At 36.0% G+C, this 12,655-nt stretch overlaps 1 protein-coding gene across 2 annotated transcripts in view; it reads left to right on the top strand.

The window, feature by feature from the left end:
* ARHGAP15 (Rho GTPase activating protein 15) overlaps window positions 1-12,655 on the top strand; it is a 653,013-nt gene that overhangs the window by 125,996 nt on the left and 514,362 nt on the right. For both annotated transcript variants that reach the window (XM_037850077.1, XM_037850078.1), the window contains exon 5: window positions 8,908-8,995. In XM_037850077.1, the coding sequence (XP_037706005.1) occupies window positions 8,908-8,995 (88 nt within the window). The remainder of the gene's footprint in view (window positions 1-8,907; window positions 8,996-12,655) is intronic.

Raw genomic sequence — 12,655 nt, forward strand, 5'->3', positions numbered from 1 at the left:
TCACACATACACATTCTTAATTCCACTCAATGCAGATAACCTTTTAAATTTGTTTTATTTACTGTTATTTCAATCAGTTTGCATACCACTTCTATGTTCTACTTAGAATTTGTATAAACATTAGTCTATTCTGTTTGATTATTTCTATCAGTTTTTATTCCATTGCTCATACTTCCTGTGTTGTTTTTCAATGAAAGTTACATACATTTAGTTCTTTATTTTTTTATCTCAGGTGCACAAAATTACATTGATTAGACTCCTTAATTTGTGGTCTTGTATCATTATCATTCTGGACAAGACCCCTAGCTAGTTTTATTTTATTCTCCAAGTCTTATCTCCATTCCCTATAGTCATCCATTCTAGTATATCCAGTAGGTGTTCATTGAAGCCATTCTCCATATATTTACCTGATTATTCAGATGACATTCTAAAATATAGTATATAGTTGTGTGCATGTGACCGTGTGCTAAATTGCATATACGTTTTGGGTTATAGACTTCATCCTATTTCCTACTACTGCCACTCAGTATTAGTGTTTGGACATCTATCTGTGGTGCTATATTTAAAACTAGTTCATTTCATCCAACAGTGGCCAATGTTGCCACTGTGGACATATACCAAATTTAATCTATCCAATCCCCGAAGAGTGGACACCTAAGTAGAATGGACACCTAAGCCCTTTCATCCCAAACAACAATCCCGTAAGCACACACATACCTGTCTCCCTGCAAACCCATGAAGGATTCTCCCTGAGGGCATACACCCAGGATTGAGGGACTGCTTGCTCGTAAGGCACACACATTCATAAATCAACTGAGTGCCACAACCAGACTTCTCTCCTGAACAAGTGCACCAGTTCACACCCCCTTCACAATGCAGAAGGGTTGCCATTTCCTCATAGTGTTATCACCACACAGTGTCATCCAACTCTGTCATTTTGTCAAGCTGATGGCCATTGAATGCTGTCTCAGAGTTGCTTTTCTTTGTATTTCTCTGATAAAATTAGATTTGAACATCACTTGTATATTTAGAATCATTCAGTACTGCATTCTGAGAATTGCCTGTTCATAAACTTTGACTATTTTTCTATTGAGTTCCTTGCTCCTTTTTTCTTTTTTGTGGCTTTTTTCTTTTTGAGATTTGATGGAACTCCTAATATATTTGAATTAGCAATAGCTTTTCAGTTTTAGGCATTGTGAATGTCTCCTCCAAGTCTCTATCTATTTACTTTGCCTCAATGAGCAGAAATCTTCAAACTTGACCCATATTTTTATGTAATTTTCCCCTTTATGGTCTGGTTTTTTATTTTTATCATAAGCACTCTACAAATTGAACACAGTATATATAATAATCATGCTTAGTAGCATATAGTATTCCTCTCTGCTGATGGAACTGTGACATATCAGACCATTCTCACCCTCTTTTACATTTTATTTTTAGTTATTTCCAATAAAGACTAAACATTATAATTGCAGTAATCTTCCTCCTGCTTATCAATGTTTTTCTTTATATTTTCCTAAGATAAATGCTAGGCCTGGGACTGCTTGATTAAATTATGTGACCATTTTTTCATGAGTGTTATTAAGTATTTCCAAGTCTGTTTTTTACACTAGCAATGAAAATGGTCATTTAGTCATAACCTATAAAAATTGTGTAGTTTTATCCCATTGATAATTTAGTAACTATTAAATAATTTACCATAGTTGTTATAATTTGTATTTCTTTTGTAAAATTTCTTGATAGCCTTTCCCCCATTTATCTAGTCTTTATAACTTTTTATAAATTTTATTGAGTTAATGAGTAGTAGTAATAGATGCTTACTTTCTCAAACACCTGGTTAAATGCTTAATCAGTAATATGTAAATAATACTATAATATAGGCTTTATTTTTTCTTCCTATTTTACAAATGAAGTAACTTGGCCATCCAATTTATCCCTGATCTCTGTTTGAAGTATGTTAGTTTTGTCTTCCAGGATAGATTATAATCTATTTGGAGAGAGAGAGAAAAAAATTGTCTTTTTATTTGATATCATCAACAGTAGCAAGAACTTCAATAGTCACTTAGTACATATTATTTTATTAACTTCTATAAAGTTTTTTATTCATAAATCCATTATGAATTAGCAACATTGTAGATTGTCCTCATTTTCCTCCCTCTGCCACCTTTTCCTTTTTTTGTGTGCTTTTATCTGTTCATTTTTATGTATTCTCTCTTTCTTTCCAAGAAAATCTGGACCTATCTCTGAATATGAACAGGGGAGGGTGAAACAACGAAGGGCTCTCTGGGAATACCTTATAATTTTGAAAGATCCCATCCATTTAGCCTTATTTTGAAATGAAGTTGGACAAATTTCCCCCAATGATACACTCACAGGATTGAAAGCAGAATACATCCAACATTCATTTTTAATTTTTAAATGTAAACGTTGAAAGTATGCCTCAGATTTTCTGATGAAATTTAAGAATTTCTTCATTTTGGGAATTCCATCCCCGTAATAGAAGCAACCCAGACCTTTCTGGAACTCTAAGAGACTTGGGTAAAAATTTATTTTCAATACTAAATTTACAAAGGGTGCCTGATAGCACATTCACACTCCCTCAGTAACCCTCACAATCATCTTGTCCTCTGCACCATGCACTTCCCACTTTCCCTTTTGTCTCCTTTGTAGCTCTGTACATCTTATTACTCTGCCCACCTCTTTCAGGAGTAGATGGAAAGAAATATTTGGAAGTGAAAAGAGGGACAGAAAAGGGGTAGGAAAAGAAAAGGGTAAAGGTGATGCAGTGGTATGTCTACTCATTATGTTTTCATTCTAGGGGCCATGGCCTCTGTTTTCATTTGTTATATAAATAAATTTTATCTGTTGCTACTCAGAATGGAGTTCCCTTGAACATGGTGCCAAGGTGCTCTCCTAATTTGGACCTAATTTTTCTTTAGCACTTTTTGCTCAAGATCCCAATCAATTCCTCCAAGCTGAATCTGTCTTTCTCCCTGTTTGTGATAGGGTAGTGGGGACTGGAAATGAAGATTTGGAGAGTACAGCATATAGAATGTAATTTATAAAAGGTTGCTTTAATTCTGTTATTTCCACCATATGCTGTTGCCATTTCCATAATCTGATAATGCTGTGCTTTTGTAAAGCTTTTACGTTTTTGCAACACCAACAGGAGTGTGTGAAGGTATAAATCACACAGCAGTGTTTCTTTGATCCACTCTTGACAGTGGTAAGTTACAGGAAGCTTAGAATATGCGAGAGAAGAAATAAGTGTCTAGACCTACCAGCTTGACAAGGAGTCAGAACATTTAATGGTGTTTGAGGGATTCTGCCCTAAATCAGTCAGGGACTCTAGAATGAATTACACTCATTCCCACCGCTGGTGTGGAATTAAGTCATAGCCAGCATGACCAAATCAGGTAACGAGGCAGGGGTCACAAAGAAGAGAGTCTTTAATTTCCAATGTGATCTCTCACTTATATTTTCCTCTTTTTGGTTTGCCAGTATGTCATTACCTAAAGGAGACACAGTAGAGCATAGGAGGGTGGAGTATAGGCTATAAAGCTTTGATGATAGAGCAACTGAATGTGTTAAACCTAGAGCTCAGGCTAAGAGATTCTTACAATGACAATGAATATTATAAGGGCCATTTTCCATCCAGTTTTCTCCAGATAAGCAGTTACAAAGTTGCTGTTATTATGTGCTGCCATCTGGTGTCCGTTTTGGAGAATGCAAAGGGTTTTCAGCCAAGCTGATGCCTGTGTTGCATCTTTTTGCATTTTCCCCCTTTACAATTTAGGATTTGTTTCAGGGGAGCTCTGGGAAGTGTTCTCCTTGGATAAAATGTCCCCATAAACTGCACACAAATTGGAAATAATTGCCATTATGTGAATTTAATTATTCCTCTTTCCTAATTGTAGTTAACACTTTTTATCCTTAAGATGTGATTTGTTGTTTGTCAAAAAAATAAAATAAATGCCTGCAAGTCTTGCCATAGGATCTGTTTCCTGCAACCCTCATTCTCATCAATCCTTCACCAGATTGTCACCTCTGTGTTTGTGTGGAGTTTGGGGGACTGTCAACCTATTCCTGCAACTTCTGCTGTATAAAAGTTGGATATTTCCTGAGCTACTATGTCTTACATAACCCTTCAATCCAGCTGACAGCTTGGCTTTCATCCCTCTGTGTGGGAAAAATTAGAAGAAAATTCTCTCAAAGTTAAGATGCTGAGATTTTGAGGCATTAACTGGCTTGCACAGATGGGCAAATTTACCTGGTGATAATTATGGTAGGAATGGAAGGCAGGAAAGCAAGGGTTGGTAGTTCAGCACTGATGGCTGAGAAGTGGCTTTGCTCCAAGGAGACAGAGGCTCTAGTGTATCTGTAACGACAGATCTGTGCCTCTCTCCTAGAGCCCATTGTCAGATTCTCTGTAGACCTGCTCACTTTGTAGTTGTGTGTTTATTACTGAGGGGAGAGCTGGATGCCTCCTACTCTAGAGATAATGAAATGAGTGTGCATGTCAGGATCCAGAAGACGTGGCCTAAATCCTTTCTTTTTAGTAAGTATGCAATTGGGTAGGACACAACCTCACTAAATCAGTTTTCTCATCTGTACAATGGTGATATCATCCACCTCCCAGAGTGGCTTAGAGGATTTATTTGTTTATGTGTTTATTGTCTGTCTTTACAGACAAGGAGTTAGAAGTGTACTCCTTGAGGTCTCTCTTACTGCCTTATAGGTGGTATAAACTCAGTAGTTACTCACCACAGGCATAATGATGAAACTGCATGATGCATATCAAACACCATGTGTAATGCTACCTCGTGCATGATAGCTCTTATGTTGACACACATCTGAAAAGTCAGGAAGACCTCTGAAAAGAATTAGTTCAGGATCAGCAACTAGTATTAAAAATTAAAAAATAAAGTTCCCTAATCTGGAAGTGTTAGACAATTAAGAAAAAAGGGCTAGGCATGACCTGTTAAATCATCAGAGAACTGGGAACGGAGGAGGGGAATGCAGGAGGCAGGTGCTTCTCTAGTCCTTGTGGGTGAACAAGAGCAAACACAGAGCAGGAAGATGTTGTAAAAAGTCTAGGATGTGACACTCCAGAAATTTGAGAGCCCATATTTTCTTATGGTTGAAAAACCTTTAGTGACCACCCACTAAATGTCAGTGCTGTGTCCAGGACTGGAAAACCTATGGGGAAGAAAAAGAACTCTTTTGGGGAGCTAGAGGAGTAAAGGGGCCTTCTTTTGGCTCTGAAAACTGCACTGATCCTATAAAGTGTTATTTTAAAAGATTCATCAGAAGCCTAACTAAGCTCTCCTCAGCTTGTAGAAATTTTAAAGACAGTCACTCATAATGATTCAATGAGCACTAAATGTTCAAGTGAGGGCAAAGCCTTGCCAATTTGTCTTTTTCACACTTTGTCTAGAGCTGACGTCTTCCAAGAGACCCACTGTCTTAGAGAAACTGGGTGAGAGAACTGTTCCACTGTTACTCCAAGAACTAAGGGCATCTGAGTGGGCCAAGAAACATAGAATGGGGGGGGGGGGGTGACTGGCCAGATAGTGTAAGGAAAATGCTCAAGTTTCTAGAGGAATCTGTCTAGAGGGGAAGGTTAACCTGTCATAGATTGAAAGTCTCAGTTAGGCTAAGTCTCAAAGTACTCCTAGACTAGAGGATTTTGACTCTTTTTCTGGTTTTAAGTTCCTTATGAGTGCAGATAAGTCTCTTTTAATCACAGACCAGAATAATCCTGGCAGGAAGGAGACAGAGGTGCCACCATTGTTACAAGCAGACACCCGCTTGTTTTTCTAGAATTAAGTCAAGATTGAAAATGTGAGATCATGTTGTCTGTGGTTCCTTGCGAGGAGTTGAATGACACATCATCTTATTCCTTTGAATCAGTGCAACTTCTAAGGGAAGAGATCTTGGGAGCAGGCCTTTGCCTGATCCTTTGAGTTAGGAGCAGGTGAGATTGCTAATTAGAAGGCCCAGATGGCTGGTACATTGTTGCAGACAGTGTACCCTGCTTATAATTTGAGAATTGGAGGAAAACCAAAATGGTGTCAAAATGTGATATTGACCACCTCCTTAACCAAAGTGTACTGCTATCCCTAAAGAAAGACAACATAACATAGTGAAAAAGTTACAGGCTTTGGAGTCAGAGACATTGAATTAAACTGTTAAATCCTGGTTGTGGTCTTAAGTAAGTCATCTAAACTCTGAATCTCATTTTCCATATTAGTAAATTACTGGAGACATTAGCACTTTCATCATTTGTGTGTATGTGTGTATGAAGCTAGGTACTCAAACTTGTACTAGGTACTTGAAATAATTTATACTAATTATTATTTTAAAAGAGATCATGAAAAAGCAGAAATGAAAGAGGGTATCTAAAAGTTGCTAACAGCATTTTATTTTTTATTTTGGAATAAAATTCTTCTCAGTCAATAGAATCCAAGTCTTGGAAAAAAATCTTCACTTTTATTCTAATATAATAAAAACTATGCAGTTTATAAATTCAAAAACCAAATAGCAGAGTGCATAAGGTGTCAGAGCAGTTTATATTACTAAGAGTCCAAGATCTGCGGTTTCTGCTCTCTTTGGTTTCTTCATCTAATTTCACCTAATAGGGAACCAACCACTCAGAGCAGCTCAAAGTCCTAATAGAGAATCATGAGATAATTGAATTTCATGCAACTTCAATTCTAAATACTCCCAGTTCCAAGTTGAAGGAAGAAGAGACCAATGCCAATGAGTTCTATAAATGATCAACAGCTGAAACAGATTCAAATCACAACCATTTTATCCAGGTCGTACAATAGACAAGAAGCAAATCAGGTAGCATCTCCCTGCCAAATATTAAAAATATAGTGGGAGATAAAACAGGCAGATTAAAAATGGTGATGAAAAATGCCCCATCTGGGCCAGCATGCTTCCCTCATTTTTCTGTCTGGGACCATCTGCTATTTGGACCTGCAGGAAGAGAAGGCTATGGTTGTTGCAATTCATCTTCCTTCTGCTGTACCAAAAAGGAGGAGAAATGGGCACCAGGGCAAAGGGGTGAAACGTCTCTGTGATTTTCTTTCTTTTGTATTTTGACATTTTTTCCATCATTTGATTGAAAGAGTGATTCTGCATTTGATTCTTAGACCTATTTGACAAGTGGCCAAAGAACACAGTGTTCGTATTTGTATATTGGAAAGTAGACAGTTTGTTGTGTTTCTGTTTATCACGTTCTTTTTCATACACAATGATGTATCATTAAGAAAGCTTTGGGCATGTAAAGGCAACCTAATTATTTTCAGAAATATTAACCTTAATGACTCAAAGTTGTCGTTTCAATCAAAGTCCTAGACTCTAAGTAGCAAGTGGAAATAAACTACAAAAAGATCTTAATTATTTTTAGTAGACTTTCATGTAGTTTTCTATTGACCTGGATAAAGCCTTTCTGTAAACTTTTCTTCATACCATTTTGTAAACAAATTTCAAGTATTTTGAGATGAGTGTTAAACCAAACAAACTGCAACAACATGACTTAACAGGTAGGAATATATACATGTTAATCTTCTTAATGTATTTTCCACCTATAAAAGGGTAGTCTTTGTGACATGAGCACACTCATATTCTAACAAAGAAGTAATACATGCTCAATAAAGGACATTTGGTTAACACCAAGAAATGCAAAGGAAAATCAAAAGCCGTGAACCATGTCTAATTCAATCAACAACTAAATAAGTACCTATTTAGTGCTTCTTTGTCAAAGGCACTGTGCTAGGCATTGGAATACATCTGTGAAGTTAAAACAATTTCTATCATTTGGGAGCTTATTTTCTAAAGGGGGAGATAGAGGTCAACTGTTTACACAATTGATTTTTAAATTGTATGTTATGCAAGGAGATCATAGAGAAGGCACTTTTGGAGAAGTAACATTTGAACTTCTAAAGAACAGGAATTAATTATCTCAAGAGGCTGGGGGGTAAGGACAGTCCTAGGTAAATAGCACAGCATGTTGTTATGCGGAGCATTCTATTATGGTCTCCATTAAAATGTTCCCTTTTCAATATTCTTCTACAGCTTGGGTTTCATTATTCCATTATATGTCTCCATCATATGCAATTTTCTTATTCAGTCTTTTATTTTTGATATTTTACACTTGTGGTACCTTAGAATTGATGAAAATATTATTATATCATTTATTATGGTGATATTTTACAAATAATAATAGAGTATTTCATTCTTGCACACATGGACTTAACAATTTAGATTATTTCTTTAGGACAAATTTAAATTAAGAGAAATGGACTTGTTTGTTCAAAGGAAATACATGTTCTTAAAGATATTTTAAAAACATGCTACCAAATTGCATTCCAGAAAATATGTACCATTTTACACTCCACACCTTCATTAACCCAAGATATTATCATTCCTTTTAATCATTGCCAATTTGATGGGCAAAGACGGAAAGAAACACACTGTTTTTATTTCCATTTCTTTGATTTCTAGTGAGATTTAACATTATACAAATATATTGAACTAAGCAGTGACTCATTAGCTGGCTAGTTTTTCAGATTCTTAAATATACTAAGCCAATGAACAGATGTAACAATGGAGGAAGGTGTTCTGATTCATTTTTTTACTTTGCTATTTTGGGCTTTCTGTAGAAACACAGGCTTTTGGAGGGTTGAGACATTGATACACAAAAATTGTACTTTTGATAGTTGAAAAAAATTTTAAGGGGATCTAAGATTTGGGGAACTTGTAGTATAATAAAGAGGAGACTTTTAGGAAGGCCATTTAAAAATAGAGAAGACTGTCTCTATTCATTCCAAATGTTGCTCACGTCATTTCTATAAATGCCTTATTTAATGATATGCATTTTTTCCTTTTTTTCCTAAGGAAAAACTGGTCTACTTCCTGGATTGTTCTTTCTAGTAGAAAAATTGAATTTTACAAAGAATCCAAGCAACAGGCTCTCTCTAATGTGGTAGGTAGCTCTCTGTTTCTATTGCTATCATCTTTTCAGAAATATTGTCGAATTAAAAGTTTGGTTTCACCAGAAATCACACTAAAGTTTCCAAGCTACCAGCATCTGAAAGCAGATGGAGGAAATGACTCAATAAACTTTTAATCAGATGAAGGGAAAATAGAACTTAGTGTCTGTTTTATTAAGTGGTGCATTTGGAGAATAATCACAAAATGAGATGAATGGTAAGAAGCTATCCAGTAATGTAAAGGTAACACTTTAAATTAAGGTGCCATTTATAAATGCTTTATTCTTATTTATGAAATGATCACTAAATGTGCTACTTGCTCAAATAATGTATTATAAAGTATGTTATAAAATGCATTAGTAATAAATGCTTAACAAATGATACTATGGGAAGCTGTTTTAAAGAATATTATAAGACGTAAATCGTTTTAAACCATGTATGTGCATCTTTAATACATGAATTTAAGTTGTTATCTAGCATGCTATAAAGTGCTTCACACATTAATAAATAATAATAAACTGTTTATAAATGGCAGCTTAATATAGGGTGTTACCAATGAAGAAACACTCTAAGTTAAAAAAGTGATTTTTTATCTTAGTCTAACTGTGACATTCACTATATCCAGCTAAGCTTTCTGAATATTTCTTATGACTCCATCTAATGGCACTAATACAATATCTGTATCATGTAGTTATTACAAAGTGAAATTTGTAGGGTTTCTTCATTGTACCTGGGGCGGGGGCGGGGGGGCAGGTATTACATATGCCTACAGAGATTAGACAGTGATAGCAAATAGGAGCATTTCCCAGCTAGTCACTGGGGCAATTCAAGGCTGGAGCCTTGCTGCCCAAACAGCAGAGCTGCCACACAATGTAGGAGAGAATGGACAGGCAGCATGTCTGACAACTTCCTGATTAGGAAGGGCTTGAGGCAGGAACCAACCTGCCATATCCCATCCGCCTGATGGGCAGCAGGGAAAGGGGTCGCTTGGCAGGAGCTCACCGCAATGAACTAATTTATATTTGGCAGGTAGTAAAACAATGGAAAGTTCTTTGGTCTCCAGCCACTCGTCATATTTGCTAGGTAATCTTCTTTAAATAGGAAATAGAAAATCATTTGCTGGGAATCAGATTCTTAGAGAAGAAAATTTTAGTAAGAACAAAAGGTAGAATTTGGCTTGCTCCTGATAATTGCAATAGCCTTTATCCTAAAGTAGCTCACTGATTTTGGAGTCTTACTGAGGTCCAATCTGTAAATTAATTATGAATAAATTAAAAATATATCGCAGTCTTTTGTATTTTTTAATTTAAACTGCCTTAGAAATTTAAGCTTTTTTGTTTGTTTAATTTTTGGCTATAGTAAAGTTAACATATATATATATATATATATATATATATATATATATATACATTTTAAATAAAGTACCCCCAAAGGCAAGGCACAAAACGATGCTCATCCACTTGCAGGCCCCTTTGTCTTCCCTTTGAATGAGTTTTAAGGGGGAAGTTGGGAATGGAGGAAAGCCTCTTGCATTGCTGAGTTTTGCTGCTGAGAAGATGATCTTTCTGCTGAGTGAGAGGAATTCCGTGGGAGAAGAGTTTATGTGACTGTGCTGTGATAATAGGAAGAGATTAGATTCCAAATTAAAGCATTTGGTTTACTTTTATTTTATTGTTTTAATCTCCTCATACCAGGAGATACAATTATCAGCTGCTTAATTTTATCCAGGTGAGAGAAACCCCCATTTAGGTTGTGGGCGAATTTTGAAAGGGTGCACTAATTGCATGCCTTCCCTTCAACCTTCAGAATTGTTATAAACTGACAATAGGTCTTACTTTTAGAAGAAACTGGTTAACGTTTTTTGGCAGAACATATTTATTATTTCTGGCCCTGTTTTCAATTGTCTTATGGTTCCTCCAGGCACTCATTGTCTTCAAAGTGAATTCAGGGCAGGAGCTAACTGTGTTTTGTGCTAATGGGGAAGAGAATTATAGATTAGTGTTTGTACTGCAGGAATTGTCTTGCTAGTCAACTTCTTGGATCCATTTCTAACCAAGTATGAAAGGTCTAGTGGGATAGCCCACATTTACCAGTTCCAGCCTTAGAGAAATGATGCCGCTGATGATTGCCAGGCCTTGATTAAAGATGCTGTGGTTTTATTTTGAAAGAGGTTTATTTTGAAAGAGATTTATGCTCAAGTTTCTGAATTTCCCTTGCACCCACTTACACATGTCCTGGTGTTGTTCATTGTGCTTCTGGGAAAATTCCTTTCCTCCAAGGGGTCAGTAGAAATCGCCTGAGGGCAGAATGTGGTTTAAAACAGTAAATGACATTTTAAGCTTTACAGGAATAAACTCTGAATGTTAATGAAGTGGTGAGACAAAGTAGCTAAGAGCTACTTACTTTGAAGTCCCACCACAGGAGACTTAATTCTAGTATTGCCACTTGCTAGCTGACGAAGTTGCTCAACTGATTTGAGTTCCAGAATCCTCATCTGTAAAATGGGAATAGTGATATCTGCCAGCAGAATTAGTAGGGAATGAAATTAGTTAATAACAGAAAATAATATAATAGCCATAAAAGAATAACTATTATGCTCTATTATAATATATTCTATATTCTATTCTATGGTACATAATATACCATGATTATACTATGTTATTACACTGTATTAGTTTTGCACTTGAACTGATCCATTTGTAGAAGAGAGAATATATTAATTCAAGGAACATCATCATGGAGAGTCTCCAGAAAGAGAAATATGTATCCATAGGCAGCATAAATAGTTGTGTCAAAGTAATGAATAATACTAGAAATTAAGTCACACATCTATTTGGAACTCTAAATATAACCTCCTGCATATCCATACTTATTTTCTTGGAGCCCCCATCATCCTCCATTGGCTCTTGCATGTACTGTTTTCACATTTAATCCGGCATTTAACAAAATGTTGTTCCTGATCCCACATTCCATGTTTGGCTGCTTTTCTTTCTCACTAACCTTCTCTCAATTCATATCCAAGTCCGATTTTTATCAAAAGCAGACTTCCCCTAAAAAAAGAGAATCACTTCACTGGTGGTGTGTAGGTTAGAGGTTCAAGGGCTTTGGAAACTTGGTGGCCTTTTAAAGGGAAAGGAGGACTGATCTAGGATTGTCCACATTGTGGTTTTCTTTTATAATAAAGATATTAAAAAGTAGCTTACCATCTGCTATCACTATAACTTTGTGACAGAAAGGACACTGTAAATTACCCTCACTCCGAATATAGGAAGGAAGAAATCTTAAAAATAAAAGACAGCCTTTACCAAGAATGAAAGTTGTCACCTTTATCCATCTGTGTATATTGTCTCTATTTTGATCACTTAACCTCAGACCAGAGAAAGCTCGGTCACAGGCAGGCTGGCCCAACTGTGAGAAGGAGCATTTGAAAACTACCGGTATCCCTAGATCCAGTTTATTGGATCTTGCAGGAAAGGATGGTGTTCATATTTACTTTGTTTTATGCATTCTGATTTGTAAATCACTTTAAAATTTTTAAGTGTTTTAATTGTAAAATAATGCAGAAACCATTCTTGTGTAAAACATTTGAGTCATTTATGTATTATAAGTATTAATCAAACACCTACCAGCCACTACCCTGGTCAAGAAATAAA

Source organism: Choloepus didactylus, chromosome 9 (assembly GCF_015220235.1).
Source record: "Choloepus didactylus isolate mChoDid1 chromosome 9, mChoDid1.pri, whole genome shotgun sequence".
Classification (NCBI taxonomy): domain Eukaryota; kingdom Metazoa; phylum Chordata; class Mammalia; order Pilosa; family Megalonychidae; genus Choloepus; species Choloepus didactylus.